The sequence below is a fragment of the Larimichthys crocea genome, chromosome III (genome assembly GCF_000972845.2).
Source record: "Larimichthys crocea isolate SSNF chromosome III, L_crocea_2.0, whole genome shotgun sequence".
NCBI lineage: Eukaryota > Metazoa > Chordata > Actinopteri > Sciaenidae > Larimichthys > Larimichthys crocea.
The window spans coordinates 23,664,222-23,690,916 of record NC_040013.1 but is presented as its reverse complement, the minus strand read 5'-3'; the positions used below and the strand labels follow the sequence as shown (position 1 = coordinate 23,690,916).

The window sequence follows — 26,695 nt, the reverse complement described above, 5'->3', positions numbered from 1 at the left end:
TCATAGCGTTTCTTTTTCTGGGTTAGAGTGAATCTAAATGCCCATATCACAAATTAAACTTTTGGTTATTTTTAAATATTTTGTGAGGATTTGGCGTATCAAAGCTTTATACTTTCAAAAACCAAGCATCACAAGTATCTCGCACATGCTTTCATGGTCTTCCCCTGTGGGCTTAGCTGTCATTGGATGCTGTGCTGGAATCAGAGGATTCCTGTAGTTTGTATGGGTTCAAATCCTGTCTCCTGCTGTGATGTGTGTGGGGTTTTTTTTCCTGCTCAGTTCCTGTCTCGCTTTACAGTACCATGTACGGGTGCCGCATGGCCTTCTTTTGAAAAAGAAATGCTTTTACGCAAACTTTATTTTACGATCACAGATCTGAAAGTGAATTTTGTTTTTCATATCGACCGAAAAGGAAAACATGCTAAATCAACAAGACAATGACTGACAGGAATTAGCTATTAGAAATACAACGTCCAGTTGGATGTCAAGTTGTCTATTGACTGTTGTCCATCGACTCGAAGCTCATTTTGTCAATTGCTTTGATTTTTTTTCAGCCTGCTGACTTGTTAATTGGCAGCAAATTGAATTTTTAAGCACTACCGTAGGTTGATATTATGCAATAAAATAGGTGTGAGACTGAGAAAGGGCACACAAGGCTCACCACAGACGACTAGCCAGACCGGAAACTCTAAACATTTACTATAACACAGAACATTGCACAGAATACAGAATATATTCGTGTGCCGGTTTTATTCAACGTGCTTTGTCCATGCCCTTAAGATCCCTCTGTCGTATGAATACAACATATGTGAATAATGTTTTAGCTCTGTTGCTGGGACTTTAGAGCTTTAAAGATCTAGTTTTCAATGCACAGGACAGAGTCGGCATCAGACGATCAAAGCCTCAACTCCTATGTATGTGGCTTATGTGCCTATGGAAGGTTTCATCATGTACACGTGGGGAGTAATCCTTTTTCCGATGCACCAGCGGCTCGGTGTAGATATGTTCTGTGGTGTGAGACGAGCAGTACATACTGTACTTCAGCATGTGGACATGTCATTGGGCGACATTCCTGCAGTGACGTGTCTCTCTGATGTCAAGTTTCAATCATCATACGTCATGTCTTCTCCACGTCTCCACACAACACGAGTCTAACATCTATCTCTGACTTTAGGTTAAGTCACTGAGCTTAATAGAGCTGATCACATTCCCGGGGTTATGTTACTTTTTCAGTCTTCACTTCACCGCAGCAGAAGATGTTTTCCACTCGCTGAGTCGTTCTCCTCATTACAGGTAAACTGATCTCGATGTGTAAAATCAGTGAAGTGTCCCTTTCTCCCAACAGCTCTGAGAGCCATGATTGACATCCATGTCTCTGACTCTGAAAGCTGTAGTGCGAGAACTCCACTACTACTACTACACTTCATGTTCTCCTGCAGGCATACGACTGCTGATCAGCTGGGGCCCTCAGCCAGCTAACCCTAACCCTTATGTTTCTCATGTCGTCAGTATGAATTCATCAAAGGTGGATGAGAGCAGGACTTAAGGAGATTGCTTGAGACACTGTAGAGGCTTCTAAATGTTTTGTTGGATACATTTTTTTCTGTTTTGTTCTAGTTTCTTTGTTCTAATTTCTGCTGGTATGATCTATTTTCTTTTGTTCCTCTCTTCTCTTCTCTTCTCTCCAGCAAAATACATAGAAACCTGCCTTGCTTTAGGCTCACTTTGAAGAAATGAATGTCGTTATCGGCCGGGAAGGAAATCATTCAGAGTGGAATGGTGCTGACTCCGGCAAGCTAAAAATCTTGCACCTGTCAACTCAGTCGCAACCTAGAAGGTTTTCCCTGAAACATCCATAAACCCCTTCTCCCACCACAATTAGGCTAATGGTGAGGCACAAATACATTTCCAATTTTATTAGACATAGATTTACTGCTCCCCGCGTAGCTATGTGAAATAGACTTTCGGTGATTGACTGGTTTATCAAATGGCTGACTGGCAAACTGAATGGCAAAATACAGCGACCATGTTACAGAGCATTGATCATTGATCTTGACAAGTGACACACTTGCATGCACAGCCTTCCCCAGTCAGACCGGATACTTTTTCGAAAACCTCCGACAGACACAATTAATTTTAGATCCATTTCCCCCTCGCTGCCAATGACCATTGACTGCCTATTCCAGCCTGCTCAGGGGCCTTTGACTTCTGAGAAAAGCACGACATGATTCACTCCCACACCTCCGTTTCCCCCCCTCTATCCTTCCTTCCGCACTCCTGCACATGTCAGCTTCATCAGACACGTATGTGGCTTTCAGGGTCTGTCAGAAAGGCTGCTTTTCTTTTCACATGTCGGGCCATGGATGAACGCGTCCTCTATCTCTTTATAGTCTTCTCTTACTCTCTTGTGCTCTTGTACCTCCATATTTCTAAGTCAAATTATTATTATTTTTTTTATTTTTTTATTTTTTGCAAAGCCAGAGGAGGGTGGCTAGAGGAAAATCAATCATGGCTGTTTAGGAAAAAAAAAAAAGCCACCACTCTGTTGAATCAGCTGGTAACCTTTTTTAATTATGATAAGTGAAACCGAATAAACAAAACATCAAATGAGCTCTTCTGCTCTAAATACAACATGGGCACTTGTGCAAGTATAGTGGGCTTTTGAATAGCTTTGGAGATGAATGGTGGTGAATTGTTATAGTGTGTGTGCATGTCTGAGAGTGAGTATGTGTTTTATGTTTTATGCTTGTGGGTGCGGGGCACCTTTCATGTGACATCCGGCACAAAAAAGAAATACAACTGTCTCTTTGGAGTTTGTGTACTTTGATCTCTTTGCGAGGACCAGTTTTGTGAATTCAATATATTTGGGATTTGGAGTGTTGGTCAGTTTTAAAAGCCTCTCTCTGTCACTATTTTTTCTTTTAATATTTCACAATATATATAATGTATTAAGGCAGAATTAGGTTAGGGTTTCTATACATTATATCAACGAGGATCCTCACAAGTGCAGAAGTGCAAACCTATGTGTTTGTGTTGTGGCACCACTAGTGAGAAACGATAAGAACTCTGAGATACCAGACGTACAGACAGAGCTTCTCATGTTCTGCACGAGACAGCACGGAGGAGAATATTCAATTAAATCTTATCAGATGTGTTTCTGTGTGTGTGCGTGTTCATATGTAGTCACATTTCTCCCCGTGTGTGTGTGTGTGTGTGTGTGTGTGTACGTGGCAGGGTTTAAGCTCTTTACATGCGAATATCTGACACAGGCTTTTGTTCTGGAAGAGACACTTATTGATAATGTCTCATCATAACGTGCCTTATAGACGCCTGCAGAAAGCAGCTCATTAAAAAGCTATTATTATCAGCTCGTGGTGTAGCAGCTCCGGTAGATGGTATCACCTCCAACAATGTGTGCATGCTGTGTGGTTATATAGATTGATAGCTGAGTTGCCAAGGCTGTACTGTAGCATATCTCAGTGGATCATTCCTCAGTTACTTACCACAAATCTGAATGAATAATTTACAATGACTGCTCTTTTTCCCCCGTTCATTTATTTACTGATATCTTAGTAATAATAAAAGTTCAATACTACATATCCTTTATTTAAAATGTGCTTTCACACACAATTTGGTCAACTTCTAGTGCAGTTTGTGGGAACTGTCGAGCAAGAAATCTCCTGTGAAGCAACGCAAGATTGTTTGGTCATCATGGTAATGTATGTCAGCACGCGAGTGTTGGGCATTTTTCCTGTTAGTGTCAACAAGTAAATGCCTGGCTAACACAGTTGTGGTGCACTGCACTTTGGCAGTTCCGTATTGAAAAAGTAAGTGACATGTAGTGACCACACGTCACCTTATTCAATGCAACAAGAGACCTCATTCCTGTATCTGTCATTAATACTGCCACAGTTGCCACCTCGAATAAGAATGATCACAACCACAATATTTTCACCTGATAACTTGGCACCCTTGAGAGAAGGACAAACCTTGAGAGTCCAGTCTGGAGCACTTGAAGTTACATGATTAACAAGCATATCCTGCTTGGTGATGCGGATCACAATGGATTGACAAATAAATGCACAATTTTCTTACTTTATAAATGTACCAGTGCCATAAACGTTAGATCATATTGGCAATTCTGAAGGGCAAATGCGTATTCTTGTCAAAGACAACATTGCTATCTTTGTTCACCTCCTTTAAAAAAGGCATGAAAAAAATCTGATCTGGCATAACTTGTGTGTGTGTGTCGCAATCAATTCAATCTGAACTCCAAACTGAATATTTGGCGAGTCCATCTTATTTTGTACTTTTCAGGTTAGTGTTTCATTTATCTGTGATCCATCCATCAGCCGATGCCAGTCACCAAATAACAGCAATCATGGTCTTCATCTCTTATTTATTCGGTAAGATAGAAAAGTGAGATCCTTAAAGAGAGAGAGAGCGAGAGACACAGATAGACAGCAATAGAGAGAGATAGGGGACACAAATTCCTTTCAGAAATCAAATACGTTCCAAAGACAAGATATGCGGAGGGGGGGTGGGAAATATATATATATATATATATATGAGGTGTTCGTTCTTTAGCCATGAAAAAGGTACTCCATTTCGCCGTGGAGAGACAGACGAGAGGGGAGAAAAAAAAATCCCCCAAAAGAAAAAGTAATGGATTGATGCCCGCGTGTTTATTTTGCTTCTCGATGCGGAATTTCTAACAGTGATTTTCCACACCAGCAAGCAGTGGCCTCTGAAATGATCCCCTCCTCACCATCAGCAAATACATAATCTTCAGACAGTGAAGCTGCTTTCACGGCATGCAAATTAAACACACCTGAATGGATTTCATTATGGATATCGACTGCAGAAACTCACATCACGACTGGACAATCTTGTATCGTGGGACCCATATATGTACGTCATGAAGAGAGACATTTGACATTGATATAGGCACACTGGTCAAGTGGGATTAGATTTTTTGAACAGTGGAGAGAAACCCTTTAAGCGTGTAACCCTCTGGTGTACATTTCTCTGTGACAGACACTTGTCAAAGTGTCAAGTTTTGTCCCCTTGGGCGTCCCCTTGGTTTCTGCCGTGACCTTCTACTCGTGTCACCTGTGCAAATGTTCCCATCAGGGGATAAAAGTTATTCTCAAAGAGATTGGTGATTATATATCCAGAAAATTTGCTCACAACCCAGTAACTTCCAAATTCATGAATATAGAGTCGCTGGACTTCAATCAGGGTGGAGAAAAGGACTCATTGGTCTTCTTCCCTCCATCTGTCCCTCTTCTCTGCTTCATGGTCTGGCTCTCTCCGTCCTTGGACTCTGCTCATGTGGACAAATTCATTCCAGGGCTTCACAGGGTTTTCCAGCAAAAGCTTCTTGTGGAGACTTTCACTGACTGTGTGTGTTTTTAGTGTGTATGCCTTGAAGAGAGAGTGATCGAAGTCACTTCAGCTACCACAGCTGAAGACAGTGGGAGAAAGGTGGAATCAGCCGATAGCACGAGAGGCCCAGCGGATGGTCTGAAAAGTTCTGTGGCAAAAATCAAATGCAGCATGAATCCAATCCGTCCACCAAGCAGATAAGTGCATTCTTCACGCTATCTGTGGGAATGACAAATCTGTCGGACATCCATCGCCTCAGGTCAGGATAAGTAAAGTCTTTCAACCTGCTCGCTCGGTGTTGACGTGCCTCAGCACTGCTGCCGTGCCCGCCCGCATGTTGAATTACCCCATTAACATTTTCAGAGCCAGAACAGGTCAATTATTTACAGGTAATCTAATATGAACCAATGCATTGGCTAAAGGAAGCACAGAATGTCTTCAGGATATCAGAGGATAACCAACAATAGAATAACTTTTCATTCCTTTGAAGCAAAATGCACTTTACAGTGTTCTTTCCTGTGGCAGAATAACAACAAGCTGTTCTGTGTGATCACCATATGTTAATAGAGCCTGTGTGAATGACTGACTGACTGACTGACAAGGTCGTCTCCAAAGGCAGAGGCAGAGCCACACAAGACTGTTCTGCTGGCTGCAGCACTCCGCCACTGTCACCGTGATGGATCTCCTCCACCTGGCACCTCCCTTTGCTGATTGGGAGCAAAGGCAAGGTGTGTGTGCTTGGTGCAGGAGTGTAAAGGCGGAAGAAATGTGGACTGGGACGAGTAAGAAAGAGGTGGAAAAGACAAAAAGCGGCAGATATTTGTATACGCTGAAGGGAGACATCAAATGCAGAGCATTTGGCAAGAGTGACTGGTGAAAGAGACGACGTATTGACAAAGTGACAGAAGGAAAGTGGGCAGAGACAGAGAGACAGAGGCATCAGGAGACTGACGGGGAAAGAGAGACAGAGAGGGACAAATAGAAAGAAAGAGATGAGATGGACAGAGGGAGAAATGAAGATGTCACCAAACAATATCTACGATCACTGTAATCTTTGTGATACATAACAGACCAATCAGCGCAAGCCTGGACTCTCCATGACCTACTTCCTGTACAGCATACTTAAAAATAATGTCTGTCTGTTGTCTGTCCACACTGAGCGATTGTGAGTTATTGCTTCATTGAATTTTATAGGCCGTATTAAGATAATGCATCTGTCCCCCATTCAGAAAGTTACTAGTGCATTTACAGGATGGAAAATACATCCTGGAGACGAAAAGAGGTTTAGCCCCAAGTTGATGTATTTAAATCTACTCCGAACAGCTCGAGATAATAGACAGACAGAGGCAGCCGAGTTATTCTTCAGCCGTTTCCAGCTCACATTTCTTCGTTGGTAAACCAGAGCATTTTCTAAACTCTTCCTGCCATTACGCTCACTATGTTTACTGTACAGTCACTGACTGTGTCAACAGAAGTTGGAACGTCACACTGTTGCATTTTAGTGCAACTGAATTCAACTTTTGCTTCTTTACACTTACTGTGCATGATCTCACACAGTTTGTTCTTTCACCGTCTGTGGCCCGCTGTGATGTGAAGTGTGGCATGAGGTGAAACCTGAAAGTTCGTGAATAATAAGCAGGCTTACTTTATTTCTCCATATCTGTCATAACTGCACTTTGAGGTTCTTTGAAACCAAGTACCAATAACTTTTTATACTAAGAACTGTTTTTGTCTCACCAATTTGATCCCAGGCTGCATGAGAAAAATCTGAAAAGTAAAGTTATGCATAATATCAATTCACTAACGAGGACCACGCCCATACAGATGAAGTTTAAACGTGTTTATTACAAGTGACATTTGGGTAGCATGGGTGATATGCTGCGGGGAGGGTTTAGGGATAGAGGGGTTGAGGGATGGAGGGATGAGGGATGTTAGGAAGGACCATCGGCAGAGTGGTCCTGAGGTTGACAGGAGGGATCCTGGAAGGAACCTGGGGGGATGGAGACCCTGAGTGGGGGAACCGTCTCTTTGCGACTCTACGGATTAGAGCCCCTGGTTCCTGTGTGAGAATGGAGACGAGAAAAGGGGAGACAAAGCGAGAAAGAGGGTTTGGGGGACAGAGGCATCAAGGAAGGAGTGGATGGAAAAGGAGTGCTTAGGTACGTGGAGAACGGAAGTTGAATGAGTACGAGGCGTGGCCCTTATTCCTGAACCCAGTTTATAAAAACTCCATTATATCTGTACGACAAAATATTTAAATATCGAAAAACTTGCAGAATTTGCACTACGTCCTTTCTGTCCTGTAAACCTCAGTGAAAAGACCACAGAGATCTAACAAGACGACTTGTGTGCCTGGTGGGTTTCTTATCATGAGTTGAGAGTCATTGCAGCTACAGAATACAAGCAAATATGTGTCTGTTTTGCGTGCTCATGTACAACTCTGCTGCTTCCTCACAGGCCAAGAAGTTGTTTGTATTGATTGTGAGTTTTTGTGTGTGTGTGTGTGTGTGTGTGTGCGCACGCTCTGGGCACCTCTTCTTTTTGATTTATAATTCTGTTCTTTGAGAGAGAGAGACAGAGAGAGAGAGAGAGAGAGAGGCACAGGAAGATGAGTAAATATAGAGAGTAAATGAATGATAGATGGACAGGGAGCACAACAAGGGTTAGATAGGGGAACACAGTGGAAGGAAAAAAGCGGACAAGTAAGATACAGAAAGAACAAGAAGAAAAAAAAAGTAGATGTACATGGGATCAACTTTCTAACTTTGGGCCTGGCAGGTAGAAGCTCTGAGATAAGAGGACGGCAGGCTGTGGATGTATATTTCACTGTGTTTGACTATCTTTTATTTGGCCCTCGAGCTGCAACATTATTCATCTACGTCTGAGACTCGATGTGGTGCATTTTATATAATTCAGACTCCATGGAAACAGATTTTCTCGCTGTCACGTTTGTTTTTTTACACTTGCGTGGCATTGTGCCAAGGCCAACCCGGGAGGAAACCAAAGTCATGGTTAACAGATGTTTTGAATAACATTTACTGTCGATCGACTTCAAATCAAGGCATTAATATCCATGCAGATGTGGCAAAACACAAAAACACACTGAGCTCCACTGGATGCTGAAAAAACAGGGCTGGAGATGATGATTTTTTTTTCTGTTATCACAGGCAAAAACACACTGTTGCAGTCCTCTGATAACTCTCTGTTCCTCTAACACTTAATAAACCTTTATAACTCATAGTGGCCTCTATATGAACCCAGCCTGTGCTTGGCATCACAAAACTGAGCCCCCGTGTCCTATGGGAGCATCAGTGTTAGCCAGTGCTACTGAACAGATGGGCAGGAAAACGCTGGTCATTTTTCGAACCGTTGCTAAATGACTTGAAAAGCGTTTGTTGAAAGGTCTCGCCGACAACTAAAAGTCAGTCCCAGATTTACTGGGCATCTTGCTCTTTCACTCACTCATTTCCTCTGCCTAACTTCCTTCATCAGTCCTCTTTTGTCTCTTCACTTCTGCCATTATGTCCATAACGTTTATGCTGCTGAACCCGGTTACATTGCTCCACTCCTGGTCAGCATTCCCCATGTACCACAGGTGGTCCAAAATACCTGTGCTACAAACATTCAAACCCTCTGAGCTCACAGTCCAGATGGCCTGGCTAACAAAGTGAGCTAACATTTAGATAACAGCAGCTGTAGTTTGGAGCTCTTTCCATCAGGGAACTCATCAGATAATATTTTCTCGATAAAATATGATCCACTTTCATCAAAATAAATGAAATAGTTGGTGGTGTGACTTTTTGCAATGAAGTATTCCATATTTTAATACCGTACCCAGAGGACAAAGTTACACAATGCAGGGTCCAATGTGGGAATGACACCAGTACCGCAATGTAAAAGATTCCTTTAAGATTTCTCTTCTTCACACTGTGCACCATTCATTACATTTCAAAGTAAATCAACACTAAATCACATGGGGTATAAAAGTCTACCGCAGTGCTCTCTGTTCGCAGTTTTGGCTAAAGTTCAGTCAGTGAAGAAAATGTTTCCCATTAGGTCAACTTTCTATCCAAAGCGCTATACAAAGCTCCACTAATTATTGCTAATGTCGTACAGCGCCTATAGTGCCTTCTATGTGCTCTCCAGCTCAACATGTCCCACTAATGTTATTGCATGGGGCAGATTACAGGACTCTCTAAACACTGAAATAACCCCTCAAAGACCAGATTCACTGTAGGAAGTCTTAGAGTATTCAGACTTGATCTCTCTCTCTCTCTGTCTCTATGATGTGATTAGAGCCCCACAGCCATTGGTGCCACAGAGCGAGGACGATCAAGTCTGTCCCAAAAGTAATAGCTTCATCTCGACTTAATTAAGGAACTCGCTCTGCATTCCATGTAAGTGAGGTGGCGGGGTGCTGATCACAGTGTGCTACACAGTGTGTGGGTATATATGTGTGGCAAAGCGCTCATAAATCAGTGTCTTTTTTTTAAAAAGATCTTTTAAATATTCTGTTTGTGGCTCTTTAGAAAAGAAAAGAAAAATCTACATTTCATACTGAATATTGCATATTGCATGTTGTGCTGCTATGTAATTCCCTGTGAACTGCAGATGGTTTGTGGTATATAAATAGTTTAGAGGAGCATTTAGTGATCTGAGCTAACTTTGTCTGGAGGTCTGCGTAATGAGCTTGAGAAAAAAAAACTTGATAAATAGAATGATTATCAGAAGAAAAATGGGATTCTCAAAAAAATATGCTTGCTCTTGCGCTTAAACAGGAGAAAGTGAAAGCGGAAACACCCATGCATGCATCCCCAGAGACGAGACTATCTTGTTACTAAAGTAAGTTAAACACACAAAAAAGTTCCACGGCCTAGAAAAAAAACGGGAATCCTCATGTGAAATGCAGATAAGAAGTTTATTTTTAAAGTAAAAGGCTTGTTGAAAGGGAAGAAACTTAAATGTTGTTGCTGACCAAAGCTTTTCCGCATCAGGCAGACTGAACCTCGAGCTGCCCGGTGTCACGGCAGTTCCCAATTGTTAGCTGTACTGCATCTCCACTGCAATCATTTATTCAAAGGGACCTCACAGAGATCACAGTTGCTGATGTGGTAGAAACATTAACCTACAGTGATTTAACTCTCTGGATGTACGTTTCTTCCTTCTCCATTTGCATGTTGCACAATTTATTCCAATGGCTCTTGAGCCACACATATACACAGGCGTCATCAGGAGATCAATAATTGGATTTTCTGTATATGCTCACAGAGAAGTCCCTTGGGAGCAATAATCTGTTCATTTTGTCAGCTTGGTTACACTGTCCCATGAAATCAAATAAGAAGTTCCAATACTGTTGGTAAAATACAACTTGATTGAGGATCCTATTAAATCGCCCCGTGAGTGTCAAGTAAAAGTCCAATGAGGTTTTAGACTGTATGAATTTTGCAGGTCTAGATATGATTTTCCTGAGTCTTATCGGCTTTTGCAGTCAGTAATTCACAATCCTAATTCATTCTTTAGGGGATTCCAGTTTGATTAATGGAGGTATTTAAAAGTGGCACAGAAATATTTCGCCTGATTCTTACTCATTATTTGGAACCGTTGCTATGGAAGTGAGGACACTTTTGATGAATACACAAGCTATTAAAAGCTGATCAGGAACCCAGATTTATTTTTATTTTTTACAGTTTAACCTATACATAACTTATAGGTCTATTAAAAGAACCTTTTTCATGGGTGTATGCAAATAATTGTATTACATCATTTTAACTAATGGCCAAAGAATGTAAAATGTGGGTACATGCTCGATGTTAAGACGTCACTAATAAATGTGAACATTATTGAGGTTAAGCTGCCAGATACAACAGAGGGGTGGACTGCACCAGCATACATATAGTCTTATTATAGATATATATTCAGCATCTTATACTGCCGAGTGACATGATGAAGAGATATTGTTATAATGTGACTGAGCTGCTAAAAAATATACTGTGGTGAGTAGTACTGCACGCATACATTATAGCTACCAGTGGGATCAGATGTCTAGTATTACGGGATCTACTGTAAGATGCTGTAAATATACTGTAAGCATTTATTTTAAGATATTTAGATAAAAGAACGCAGACTGGAAGTCAGTGCTTCGTTGACCTGGATTCGGGTGACCACAGGAGAGAACCAAGAACAACCAGGGATAATTACAGCAATATCCATTAAGTTCTCAAATTATGACTGCAGGTAATTATTTCTTGAATGTTATACGGGCGAGCCCAATTAGTAAACCGCATGACACAGCTCGAGTTTCACACACGAGGTTACAAACCTTCTGATATAGGATACGCCAACCTTTCCCCATTTTGTTTCTGGGGAAGAAGCTTGGACGTTTCTGACCTGCTGCACTCTGGGGTTCAAACAGACAAAATAGTGTGGTCAGTAGCTTGCATGGTGGAAAAAGAAAGATCTTGGATGATATACAACCCAGTACTGTGTGATTTTTAGAAGTACCTTCATTTGCGGAATCAAGTAATGCTTGACCTGAATACATTCCCAGTGATCTACTCCTGTGTGAGGACTTTCTGTCTCCCATACTGATGAGACAAACAATCTAGTAGCAGAGAATGACGTCACGCTCCCTCCGCCTGTGTTTATATCCCAGCCAGTCTGTGCTTTGTTTGCTGAAAGTGGACCGGTCGTGCGTCCATGTGAGTGCAACTGAGGAGAGCTCCTCTGTGTCGGTGAATTGAGGACGTGTTTTGATCAAAGCACAGTTTGAAAGTTGAAGTTAAAAGACGACTTCAGTGAGTTTTGTCTCAGTTCTCTTGAAGTTACAATGTTATCAATGATGTGGGGAAAAATCACTGCTTTTGTCTATTAGGTCGGCAAGTAATAGCAATATATGAGCGGTTTAAAGGGATCTTACTCTTTGACAAAGCGTTTGTCTCTGGGGAGCATAACGTTTTTAGACACTTTTTAGACAGAATAACAATCTGAGCCAGTTGATGGCAAAACAAATACTTATACATAATAGTCTTTTTACGGCTACTTTGCCACTACCGAATGTTTTCAAATCTAATTCTGAGAATCAAGCAAACAATTTCAACCAAACCGACGATTGTTGAAAAGATTGTAGAACGACTAACAAATATGGTTTCGGTAAGTTTTATTTAGTTTCTGTCTGTTCTGGTTTATGGTTTCGGTAAGTTTTATTTAGTTTCTGTCTGTTCTGGTTTTGGCCGTAGCTCCTGTTTGCTTTGGTCTGAGATGATGGCGCTCTAGTGATCTCTCTCTCTGTGTTTTAGTATTTTAAAAGTCAATCTTGGTTTTTAAATGATAAACTTCTCTTTTGTTTGCTAAACCTTAAACATTTAGATAAGAGTTTCAAAATGACTCAAATTTAATAAACAGATTTCATGTTGGATTCAGATTCCGTGTAATCTGATCAAAATCCAGCTGTTTTTTGTAACAGTACTGTAGCAGTACAATGAGTATTTGTTGCGATAGAGGTAGAAATAGAGGTGAAAATATTGGCAGGACACAGAACATTAGTATGAGCAGCAGCGGCGGTTGCAGCATTCACATTCACATTAGTACCCAGTTTGTGATTATAATCTCCAGTGTCAGAATGGAGCCTGCAGGGATACAAAGCCAATCCAGAGCGAGTGCGCTGGAGCTATCACCTGGAGAGTAATGAATTTCTCCACTATAGAGCCAGATGGCTAGGGGGACGGGACGAGGCCTGATACTTAGCGCTATTTATTTGGCGAACCCTCTCGCAATACGATCGGAGCCGAGAACAGGAAAGTACTGGGGTGGCACTTTTTATGAGCCTGGGCTGAGGCTGACTGACACACAGACAGATTAGCAGTGGTCGCGGGCCTATCTGCAGCGAGCAGGTGCGCTTAAAATGAGCCACTGGAGTGTGTTTATGTGTGTGTGTGTTTGTATCTGTGGGTGTTCAAGGAGAGAGAGAGAGCAGGAGAAAACAGGTAGTATCAGATTTCCATGATTGGCCCGTTGTTGACCGCAGAGCTATCTTGACACACTGACATTTAGTTTTTGTTTGGCTGTACAGTCAGAGCACAGAGGCCTGATCACACATCTATCTGTGCCATGCCACACCGGGGCCAAGTATCTGCAATGCAGTGGCTGCCATTGCTTAGCTCTGCTGCCTCTGTGCAACACCCCTGAGTCCACACAGACAGATTGAAATGCATGCACACACACACACACACACACACAGATGCATGAAAACATACACATGCAGGCGCACAGGAGCGTTTGGATTGAATTGGACAGCTGCCGCACCTTTTTTACTCGATAGGCGGGATCGTTCCTGTAAATCCCATCTCCTCTCTCTCTCATCTTCTTTCCCTAACCCTTCCAACCCCACCACATCCTCTTTGCTTTTCATTTCTCGCCTACTCATCCCTCGCTCTATTGACCAGCAAGGCCGCGCTGTCTGTCTCCCATTGATCTGAATATAGAGTTAGATGGGAGAGACACATCTCCCGGCGCGCCGTACCAACAAAGGTTTGTTTCTCAGAGTTAACAGGGAGGCTACCCTCCCCGCAAGTCTGCTTCTTCTTTCTCTGTCAGAACGTTTCTATGCATCAGTACTTCCTTTCAGAACAAATTTGATCAAATGTTCATGGTCAAATACTCCTGCTGGTGTTTTTTTTTTTATCTAGGATGTGTTTGGCCAGCGCACAAAACACATTCAATTCAATTAGAAACAATCTGCAATGAAGGAATTCAAAGTGCTTTTTGAAAAAAGACAGCACATCATAGACTGGTGCTCTTATCGCAAAAGAGCCTTGGCATCTATGAAGGTGATTTGCTGGATATTTATTGGACAGCTGTATAAGAGTGGGGATGAGCGAGAGAGGAGAGGAGAGGTGTGCTGTTATCTTTATTGGATCATGCTGTGCAATAATGATATCCTCACACCGCTAAAGCCACCCTGTGTCTGATGGTGCAGCTACGACATTGCCCTCGAAAACCTGCTGTCGCTTCACCGAGTGAGGCTACGGGAACAGTAACGAGGAACCGAATTGGAGAATGTGTGACAGTGAGTCAGATAATAAGCCATGTGTGCGTTTGTGCATGTGTATAGTGAGGGCATTTCTGCCTTATGAAGATGGTTCGGGTGGCCCTCACCGCTTCTAGCGACTGTTTGAAGGATAAGACTTGGTTTTAAGATTAAGGGAGGAGCAGTGTACAGCCAGAGTCTGGCACGAGACGCTTTGTGCTTGTGTGCATTCACTGCAAAATGCATCATTTAAGCACTTGATAGAAACAATAAAGGAGTTATTAATACATGGATTCTAAGAGCATGAGCTACTCTGCTTCTTTTCTCATGATGGCAAGAGGCTTCACTAGTAAGGATTAGCTCACACAAAGATTCATGCTTACCCTCGCCTCCTCATTACACACTCCTCTGTTGAGGTAGGAGGTGTCAATGTATTGTGGCAGCCACGTATCTTGCCCACCCATGCACCACAGATGCAGTCAACAGTAACCTTTACAAAGTTCTTTTTCTTTTTTTTAAATAAGGCCCACTCAACTTGTTTCAGGAATAATAAGTTGTATAGGATGACATGACTGAAGTGCATTTACACAGTCAGTTAAGCGGTCCTCAATTTGACTCAGGACACATTTGTGTACACACTGCTAAAAGAAAAATGTGGTCATATGTGGCCCAGATCATCACCGAACATGGCTTCAGCAATCGGATCTCATTGCGTCTTGACCTGTGATTGGATGACCGGTAATGTCAAGTGAAAAAGGGTCCTATGACTGCATATGCTTTGCCCTTTCTTTTATTCACTTACACACACAGGTGTGTGTTCCTTTAGATGATGTAGACTCTAGATGCAGAAGCTAGCAGAGTATGCGTGTGTTGCATCCGTAGATATGTGCACGTGTGTTTCAGTTCTTTGAGAAAGAATGAAGAGATGCCCTTGCTTTCAAAACAGGGAAATTGCTAGTGACCCTGCTGTTGCAATGGTGGGCTGCAGATGGTCAGATAGACATATAAAAGATATTGGAGCAGTAAGTGGTGGTATAAAAGAAGAAGGACAGAATGGGATGGAAAAGAGATAGACCAGCAGAGAAGGAATATGTTTTTTGACCTTTATTTACTAAGGGATTGTTTGCGGAGCATGCCTGGGGTGCGTTCGAAAAGTCTTTTTTTGATTGGGGAGGCTCCAAACTGAGTGAACCGACCCAGAAGTATCTAACTGGGAGCCATGATAAAAATCTTGTTGAATTCTTTGAATGCTAAGAAAAGATGCTTCAGGGTTTGATTTTCTATCTCTGTCCACCGACGAAACAACACAGCATCATCCTTGAAGGAAAACGAGATATAAATGTACTAGAATTCTTCGTCAGCAGGCAACTCGGGTCTTCCAAGCCAACAATGTTCTACTCTCTCACAAATGTGACTGTTTTATATTTGATTACATCTGTTTTTGTTTGAAAATGTATTCAGAGAATAAAGAGAACTGGATGTATAGAACTCCTACAGAAAGAAGTATGAATTGTAGTAGCGAGGGCACAGTGCAGGTCTAGTACCCATTCAATAAAATTGCAGCTTATTTTCATTTTGTTAGTGTTTTTTTTAGTGCAGTGGGATGGTGGCAGCAGCAAAGTCAACACGGTGCTTTCTATACAATTTCTATACAGCGCCGTGGTCCCTAAGAGATCCTGAATTAAGTTACTGAATGGAATCATTGTGTTAATTTAACTGAAACGTTTTGAGTATTGAGCTAAGATGTATAATTTAGACATGTGTGTTCATTCTCCAGTAGAGCTATAAGCTTCATAACAGATACAGTGTGAGTATATATTCTTCTCACAGTGCAAACTATGTGAAGAGGAATATATTTCTGATCTCTGGAGAAGAAAGGATGCCATTCCCTGGATCAACCAACATCTGTTTGATAAATAAACCATCTGAGGCTTCATGCATGAGTTTCTATTTGTTTCAAATACCTTTCGGATGGTTTGTTCGTAAATGGCTCCAGTATGCATCATCAGATGGGTTGCACTGTGTGTTACCAATTAAGCCACAGCATTAAATAAAAAATATTAGCCTCACAGTTTCAGTTATCAAACAACAGGCACGGATTGCAACCATAGAACCAGTTCCAGGATTGGATTATTTAGTTTTTTATATATATTCATTGGGCAGAAATCCATAGAAAAAAATGTCTGCATGCCATTGTAATGGCAAACCAAAGAGCCATGACAGTGGGGTTCAAGCTTTAGTCCATTAAAGGCTGACACGCTAATAGCATAGGTGTAATTTTATGAGGACACAGGGAGACGTGCCACCTTTGGTAATTTCGTATAAATCATTTGTCTCCCTCAATTAACTCCATCTAGTGTCCATGACAGCCGCTTCCTCCTCAAATAGTCTGAGAGAGAGCCAAGCAGCCAACAAAGGGAGTTAATCAGGGAGAAAATTTTACTTCATTTAGACACAGTTGATGGAACATTCTTTATGTGCATTTGCTGTCAGGTGAGGTCAGCTGTTAGCTATGACACACGGGAACTTATGAAATGTGAGGAATATTAATGGACAACCATTTAAAAAAAATAGCTCTGCGATAAAGAAATTCCACCAGTCCTGGTTGGTGACTTATAAAGTATCTACACATATTCCTGTGGTTTTGATGTGGGACTGTCTTTCCATTTGGACTTGGTTCCTTCGTGAATGAAAGGAAATTTTGAGGTTTCTGCCTACAGTAATACTTAATACAATAGTGTTCTTCTAACTTGGTTTGGTGGAGATCCTTTCTTGGTTCATCATGACAATAACCCAGTGCATGCACAAAGTGAGGTTCATAGGAGAATGGATTATTGTGGTTGAACTTCCGTCCTGGCATCAACTTTTCTGGAGGATTTTTTTGCTTGTTGGTTCTTTAAAATCCTTTTAATCCTTCTCAGATATTTTATGCATGATGCCACATAGATTTGTGTCATCTAGCTTACTATATCACAGAACAGTTTCCTGTCCTGGCTGATGTCCAATCCAAAGATTCAAAGTTCTTTCTTGGGTGTTACTTTTACTAGAAATGGTAAAACACCAACAGAACTCTTGAGACTTGTTGATATATTTTGCCTCTTTGGTGGAGCTCTGCCACCTTTATCTGGGCTAAATGGCTTGCTTCTCTGTCTCTGAATTGCTACCCTCTACACCATTACGTACATATCAAATACCTAGCACCTCATACACCTAATAACCCTTCTTTTTCAACCAGAAAACACCATGTTCCCTCTTTGCCTGTATCCTTTCTTCTCTAGTCCCTGTGCCTCTGGTCATTATTCCTGCTCTCAGGGCCAATCAATAATCAGTCAGGCCAATCCTATCCTACCAGAGATCTTCGCTATCACTTAGCATAGCTGCCTGGTGGGCTTGCAACATGGCTGACTGGTCGGTGTGCCACTCTCGGAGAATGTCATCTGTGAAGGACACAATTACAGGTCTGCCCAAGGGACTGTCACACGTTTACCCCCTGAAAGACACCTGTGTATAGGAACACATGCATGTAATAGGGGGGAAAAGAGGAGGGAAGAAAGTGGGCAAAGATAAAGTAGTGACCAAGATGCAGAAGATGGGGAATACCTGATAATCATAATATGATTATTGTCACATTTTTTCAGTGCATTCAGCGATGGAGACAATATAAATACTGCCTCCACTATCAATGCAACATGTTTACATCCAGGTGTTTCACAGTGTATTCCCTAATTGGTGTTTTGTTGATAATTGTTAGCTTTTTCATAAAATATGACTTGAATCGTGGTTTAGCACATTTTGCTGAACTGGCCCTTTGGAGGTAATTAATTTAGAACAGACTGCAATGCAAGCAAAGAAAAGCTTCCTATTTTCACTCGGAACAATTTGGAAATGTTCTGGTTTTGGCTAGGCTGCAAAATTCTTGACATTTAAAAGGACCGATTGCAATATTTTCTGCACTAAGCACATTTAAACATTCATGTATTCAAATTCTCTGCAAAAAAGCGTGGGGATAGTTTTAGGCAGCCATGGAAATCACATAGAAATGACACAAAGAAAAGTAAATGCACTATAGAGACCTTTTTTTTTCAAAGTGATGCATATAGATAATGTATGGATTCAACAAAATGGGAAATTAGAAGTCCAACAAGCTACTACTGCACACTTAAAGAATGAGTTTCTATTGAAAACAGTCTTTACTTTTCACGGTTTCTACATGAAAAGGCAAACAAATGCATGTTGAAGGAGCTGTGGAGGGATACTGCGAATAATGCACAAATATTCTGGAACTGAAGGGAAATATCTGACTTGCTTAATAAATAATTTGCTGACCAGATGCCTCGGAAACCAAACTCAGAGCTCTGGTAAAAGACAAGAGAGAGAATTATTTATACTGCTTGCAGCCGCCAAAGAAACCTGTACCATAGCGTGGCGTCTTAAGAGGGAATCTCCGACCGTTGACACAGAGCAAACAATTATTAGGTCAATGTGGTGGAAAATATCAGATAAAGATTAGTACAAGCTAGGTTCACCTTAAAGGTTATCGTGTATGAATCAGAACTTAGGCTTTAAGACCAAATCTATTTCTTCTCTCTCATCTTCCAGTCCTTTCTTCTTAATATTTCTGGTGTATTTATGTCTTTTTGGATTTTATGCAATGTATTTTTTAGTAGTATTTATTGCAAAAACCCTGTGGTCTTTCTTTTTCTGCCATGTCTACAGACTGTTTAACAGAAAGCACTGCCAAGTGACTGTGAATGAGTATGAGCACAAACCTTATGAACCTTTTAAAGACAAACAATGGTTTCTCTCATTTCTAGACATTTTGACACGAGATCATTGTTAGAAATAAATCTACGACCTGCACTCATAGTTTGATAGTTTAGTCACTGACAGCACACATTGTCTGACCTTAATCTGATGTTTTAAACAAAAAGACAGTGAGCCTCAACTCCTGGTCTCCATTTTGGAAATTAGCAGCTTGAAAATATCGTTAGTCGACATTGTTGAACTGTCAAGTCTTCAAATTAGAATTAGTAAGTGTTCAGTGATTCAGCCTGTATATTCCCCCGCTGATCTGGATTTACAAAACGGAAGAACAATAATTAAATCATGAATACTGCATCACCTGAACCCACAAGTGATTGGATTCATCTCAGTGTTGATCTCCTTAGCATATTCAGCTCTTTGAGAGTCTCCTGAAGACATCAGCGTAACCCATCATTCAGAAAGAGCTCTGATTTATGTTTATTATTAAATTATCAAGTGTTAAACAATGGTTTGCTGAAATGGTTTGAAAATCAGTAGATTCCTCGTGCCTTCCCCATTTATTTCCGGTAAGCATAGAAAGGGTGACCAAAGAAGAAAAAGAGAGACTGAAGTAGAGGGTTGTGTTATCCAGTGGCCGATGGTTTATTGATCCTTCTGGTGCCTCTCCCTGATTCTCTCTTCACAGCAGGGCGCTTTAAATTGGACTGTTTTCTTCTACAGTGATTGACGTCTGCCTTCTTTCAAACTTGCTCGTGATATTTTCAGCAGACTGAAATGATTTTTTCCCCCCGTTGACTGGCATTACCTCTTAAAATGACACCATTCTTTGAGTGCATACTGACAGGTGACGGGTGTTAAGCTAAACAACCCACAGTGCACTGCGACAACTCCGTCAACACGGAACAAAGGGAGAGGACGACAAATGGCGCTTCTGTCACTTATTGGCAGGACTAACAAAACAGCAAAGCCCCATCCAAGCATGAAATCATGTCTAGAGGGAAATCCTTTATGTTTGAAAAAAAATAAAAAATCTAGCAATTGCGAAGAAAGACACGTTGGTGCTTTGTGATTTTGGGCGTGTGTCACTGCAAGCCAAAGGAATCATGTCAGGACATACCAAATGACACTGTTATATTATGCATTTTTTTCTTACTCTATTATAACTTTCTTTCATTTTATCTTTCTAGTTGTCAGCTGCACTTTGAATTTAATCTCGGTGTGTCCCTGTAATGCATGTGAATTGCAAAGTGTAGCTTTTAAAGGTTTTAGTTGAGGTGCCAGTCGATGGTTGCCATGTTCACGCTGTAGTCTTTGTCATGCTGAGCTGACGTTGCGATTTCCCTCTAGCGTGCGCATAATACGTTCTTATCCTGCAGTAAATTAAATCAAGTGACATTGACGAGCTGTCAAATTCAATCCAATAGCCAGAATGAATGATCATGCCGCTAACATTTCTAAAATATCTATTGATCTGCTCATGGTTGACGTTAGGGAGGCATTGATTGATTGTTGCTCTGTGACAGGATGCAAACTCCAGCCTCATAAAAGTTGGATGCAGTGCACACATCCAGCTTTCCAGTGTGTCTCTATTGCAACTGTATCAATTTGATCAGTCTGTTTTACACGAATCCTGCACTTATACAATCCTTTACCGCCATCGAACTTCTGTATGATTGACATTATCCTGTGTTTTAGTAGGTTAGAGCTTCACCGTCAAGCTCAAGGTTGACGAAAATAACACATGCAGTAAAATATCAGATCAATTTGATGTTTTAAAACCAGTTACAACATTGTGAATAATTGCAATGTACCTTTGCTTCTTTTAATGGTTAACAAAGTGAACGTTCCGTCTGAATGTTGACTTAAAACACCAAAAATTGATACTCATGCCACTTTTATCATGTTACTTTGCTTAAAGGATTACTGCTGTACAACATTTGGACACCTGTAAGACACAGAATTGTCAAAAAGATTGAAAGATGTTTACCCTAGTATGGGATGGGACTCCACAGGACAAGTAAAGTCATCTTGATGTGTAAAATCATTGTTTTTTTCTCATTAATCTACAGTAGTTGTGGCTTTAAATGAAAATATGTATCTGGAAGTGCTGACTTCCTCAAAAGTTAAGCCTTACTTATTCAAACAAGCTGCCACTTTGATTAACACGCTCCTGTCGTCTTGTCCAACCTGTTGACATCCCTGTGTAATAACCACATCACCGCTGACTCATTTCAACTTCTTCCCCTCTACATGGAAACTAGTCTCCTAACAGCCAATTACCAAGGGTTGTTCAAGATCCCTGGAGTCCTATCACCACCCAGCATAATATAACAACACACACACACACACCTCATACTGTTGATTAAGGGACATGAGGCCATGCTGAAATAGCTCACCTCTCTTCACCCATCCATTCTCCACCAAACACTGCTCATTATTATTAATCTCGTATTATCTCTTGATTGAGAAATCATCAGTTCATGGATGTATCTTCCAGACGCCATTAAAGGGACAAGCTGAGACAGTAATCAGTACACTATAGTAGTAGTAGTAATAACAGCATACAGTGAATGCGTGTGATTTTTAATCACTTAAGCATAAAGTTGTGGCCCATCACTGTTCATCAAGCTACTTTAAAAAAAATCATGTCTAATGAGAGCCCTCAGCACACTCGTTTTTCATTTGTAGGCACAAAAGAAACAGTCAGCAGTCTGGTCTGGTATTAATAAGAGCATCAGCTGTGGTGCAGTTCTGATTTCTCCCCACGTATAAAGGCCATGCCCCGACCAACTGCATCTCAGGCTTTCAAAACACTGCTGATAGATGACTGCTCATGAACTCTCCGAAAACTCTACATTTTCATTTATCTTTTCTGTTTTTTATAAATTATCCTCAATGAGCACAAATATGCCCAGAACGCCAATTAATTGCACCATGTTCTTGTTTTGTTTTTTTTGTTTTTCTTTCAAATTTGAGGATCAGGTCACTTTAACACTTCCATATTTCCTCTTAAGCAACCAGCGCTTCACTTATTAATTTTAATGATACGACCATTAAGGTATGCTGAGCAGATTCCCACAGAAGTGTGCACTGTCCACAGTCAGCCATGCATGTTGTGATAAATCGCTGAGAGAAGTCAAGCTCTCCAACAGCACTGGTGTGACCACAGCGTATTAATCACAGCAGGACAGATTATTACCCGTCCTCCATCCATCTTTTTTGCTGGTGACATTGCCGGGTCTAAACAAACAATAGTGTGTTTGGTATTATCCACAATGTGCACTATGTTATGGAGCTGTAGCAGACGTTATGGATCCTTGGGTGGAGAGTAAGTAGCCTCCACTGGAAGAAATGGACTGTATTTTCTTTTTTTTCCTCTTTCTCTGCTGTAATTTAGGATGATAAGATGATTTATTTGCAGAACTGTGGGCTGAAGCCAGAGAAAATAAAGAAGTTTGAGGAATAATAGGCTGCTGGATGACAGTGAGATGAATAAATGCTGTCACTAAGCCCAATTGTTAGAGAGCAAATGCATTTGTGGTTATATATTTGGGGTTTTTAATGACTAATGAGAGTTTCTTTGTTTGTCCTGCAGCATCTCCAACTGTCCCTCCTCTGCACTCGGAGCATTTCAAACCGTGCCATGAGAAGGACCTGGCCTACTGCCTAAACGGTGGCGAATGCTTTGTAATCGAGACGCTTAGTGGGCCGCACAAGCACTGCAAGTAAGTGACTGTCCTGCTGTTATTCTTGGTCTTACTATTTTAATGCCTCCGTATGCTCCCTGCCTACATCGAATGCTGTCCTTTCCATCCTGCTCCTGACTCTTCCTTCTGATGCTGGTGTCAGACTATACAATATCAGCCTCATTATAGCCCAATCTGGCAGATGAAGGAGGTCAATGAAACAACAATGTGTGTCAGGCGCAGCAAATGACTGTTTTACCCTGTGACGTCATAACATAAAGGTAAAAAAGAGTAGCATGCTCAAAGTTATTTGTCCTTTGGGACGAATTCTACAATGTGTGTTCCAAATGGAGCACAGAATGCTCATGGGGAAAATATTTTTTCGAGGCTTTTTTGCAAACACGTTCTGACCAGTATCTTGTACACACTGCAGATGTTTACATTGTTGTTTCTTGAAGACTGTCGTGCCTCCTGGTGACATCACATGATGACTGGTTGGGGAGCAACGTGCGTCTTGTTTCTGACTTTGTAATTTGATAATTTATTATATATTTATGCCTTTAATGATAGGACAGCTGAAGATAGACAGGAAGCAGAGAGAGGGGGAATGACACGCAGTAAAGGGCCGTCCGATGCGGGATTCGAACCGGCGCCAGCTGCGGCGAGGACTGTAGCCTCTACACACGGGGCGGCCGCACAACCCACTACGCTACCGACCGCCCCTAATTTGACAATCTTGACATCATGTAGTCTGACCATGGCTTAAGAACAATCAACAGTAGTGTTCTTTTCTTGGGGTTTGTTAGGTTACGTACAAACGTACGGGGACAAATGTGTGGTGAAAGCACAGAAAACCTCATCCACTGCTGGTTTGAAAGGTGAAGATTGTGGCTCGCTCCCTTTTGTGAGTAAAATGCTGTGGCTTTACTCAGCTTGCGTTCACAACACTTGGGATTTAACTGGAGACATGGAGTCATGGCATTGAACCCTGGAAGATTTCAAACAGTCCTTGCCTTGCTATTGCCAGGCTATCCTGAAGCTCTGTTAGAAGTTGCATATTTAGCAATGTGCAACCCTGTTCTGGAACTGAACTAGAATATAAAGTAACACACACATTAAAAATGTTTCTATGGAGATTTTGATGCTGTTTTTTTGCCTACATTGTTATAATCCAGAGTAACTGCTGTGAATCCTTATTTAAACTTATCAGAGCCATGCTTCAAGCATGCAGGCATTTGAGTGTTTGAAGTCTTACAGTGAAGAGCTCCTTTCATTCTCTGTTTGCTGTTGGTAGTTATCCATAGGAGCTGCCCCTTCTGAAAAAAGACTGTTTGATATGCTGAACAGAAAGACGTTATAGCCCAGTCTCTGTGCAGCTGTGTGTGTGTGTGCATGTATGCATGGGTATTATTTTCGTATGTGTGTATGTGTCCTAGTTGTCCCAGATTTGAGAGTAGAGCTCATGGGCACTTAGCCCGTTCAAATGTGGGCCCTACTAATTAAGTCCCAAAACAACTTCTTCCAAAATCTAACCGCAGGACTTCCACCCGACCTGTTTTTCAAAGAGCCTCTTTTGCATCCTCTGGGGTATGAGTATACATCCATATGTGGCTATGTGCGTGTAAGCGTGTGGTGTGCGCTGATAAGTGGTGAGTTTTGGCTCAGCAGTGTAAGCGAGACTCACAAAGTTGAACATAAGACACGCAGTAGTGTGTGTGCATGTGAACACACTTTAACATACTGTAATGCATACAAACCAAACGGAAGTGAACACAACAAACCGGATTACTGGACGTATACGGTTACGGAGGAAATGTCAGTGCATTTACATGAGTAGCTTGCCACTTGCTTGCCGCAGTTTTCCCATACACACAACCTTATTTTGAAAGTAAACCCATTTTAAATGCATGAAGTCTCTGGCGTTTTCTAAACTAGATTCAGACTTTGATTTGCATGGTGCATAGGGTGCCCAGTCCCACCTAGTCATACATTTTTGGTGGTGCACGCAGAAAATTCTCACCAACATGACCAAAATCTGATTCATTGTAGATGATTGTAGACACATGTGCAAAGTGTAATTTTGGTGGTTTGACAGTTGAAAACAGGTTCAATAAAAACAGCATCACCTTAAACCTATGGGTCGTGAGCCAGATGTGGCTCTTTTGATGACTGCATCTGGCTTGCAAACAGGGGAGAAAGTAAGCCAGTACGGTCCAGTACTACGTACACCTAAAACATTCAGTGACGGTACGCAGACCAGAAATCAAATCAAATCAAATTTTATTTGTATAGCCCCAAAGTAGATTTGTCTCAAAGGGCTTTACAATCTGTACAGGGAGTGACACTCTCTGTCCTTAGACCCTCGGTTCAAGTGAGGAAAAACTTGCCCACAGGAAGATGGGAGAGCGGCTGCCTGCTATAAAGCCCTCATTCAGAACCAGTCACGGCCACACTCGGGGTCAGAAAATAGATCCACTAGCAACATGCAGTCTTCCTTTTAACTTATTCCGAATTGTTTCTGACCGTTACTGTCCGTGCTGTCCATGCTGGACAGAGCCTTGGCCGGGCATCTCCCGGCGGTCTCCTCTGCGCCCAGCCTTCGAAACGTGTACCACACGTTTAATGTCTTTACATTTGTTGCAAAATGTCCCAATTAAAATCAGCAGGCGAGTAAGCAGTTGTGTTTCGTGTTATTTTATTCAATTTAAACGATACAGAACAGCTCAGAGACGACCGGAGAGTTCACTCAGCAGTACGTGAGCGTGCATGCGCGTCTCCATCCGAAACACAGCGCTTGCTATGTGGATTGCCGCATGATCAGGACTATGCATCACCAGAAGTCACATTAATGTTAAGAAGTATTTTATTTGTTATTGTTTAGCTTCAGTATGACAATATTATTAAAAGAATAAATTCAGAGACTTATTATACTCTATAATTGTTGGTCTAACTTAAAAATGCACGCATTTATTTGTATTCTGTTAAAAAATATTATATATAAAATCTGTTGCTTTCATGGCTCTCTCAGCCAAAAAGGTTCCAGACCCTTGCCTTAAACAAATTCATCTTTTTAGAGAGAACAGACAGCATCAGTATTTGACTGAAAACACAACCACTTGTAGTGTTTAATATTAAATGTTACACTTTATTCACCAGCTAGTCTCTAATATTATAATTATATATAATTATAACATACATGTTTCTGATGGTGGGAAAAACCGGAGCACCCGGAGGAAAACCACCCAAACATGGGACGGACACGCAATCACACTGTTAAATTATGGGAAAAACCGGAGCACCCGGAGGAACCCGCGCAATCACACCGTCAAAGGCCTATCACACCTATGGATCCAATTTTCAGAATATCTCTAGTGGTGTGATAATTCCTGTTCAGCCAGCCCTACCTACCTCCTGCAACTACCAGTGAAACCAGCTGTTAAACCAGGAGGACTTCTTCTTGTGCTTCTCCTCCATCTCGGCATTCATAATGTCTCCCATAGTTCTGATTACCATGCCTAGGTCTTGGCGGTTTCTGGTTGATGCGACGTAGAGCTGGTCTTGGAGGTCCTCCACCTCCTGCTTCTTTGACATCAGCTCAGAGTAGACCTTGGATATCAAGTCGTTCATTCCCGGCTGAATGTTCATCTGCTGCTTAGCGAAACAAGCAGATTTGTCACCCTCGATCTTATTTCTTAGCTGCTGAATCTCTTTTTGCATGTTGTCATGCTGCTTATTCATAGTCTCCATGCAGGCCTTGTTCTGCACTTCCATGGCCTCTAATCTTTGTAACAAAATGTTATTTTGTTTCTGGAGCACGTTGTTTTTCTCGCGG

The 26,695-nt window shown here is 41.5% G+C and overlaps 1 protein-coding gene across 2 annotated transcripts in view; it reads left to right on the top strand.

Annotated features, from left to right (window-relative positions):
- nrg3a (neuregulin 3a) overlaps positions 1-26,695 on the top strand; it is a 315,969-nt gene that overhangs the window by 171,739 nt on the left and 117,535 nt on the right. For both annotated transcript variants that reach the window (XM_027276560.1, XM_027276567.1), the window contains one exon: positions 22,773-22,902. In XM_027276560.1, coding sequence (XP_027132361.1) covers positions 22,773-22,902 — 130 coding nt within the window. The remainder of the gene's footprint in view (positions 1-22,772; positions 22,903-26,695) is intronic.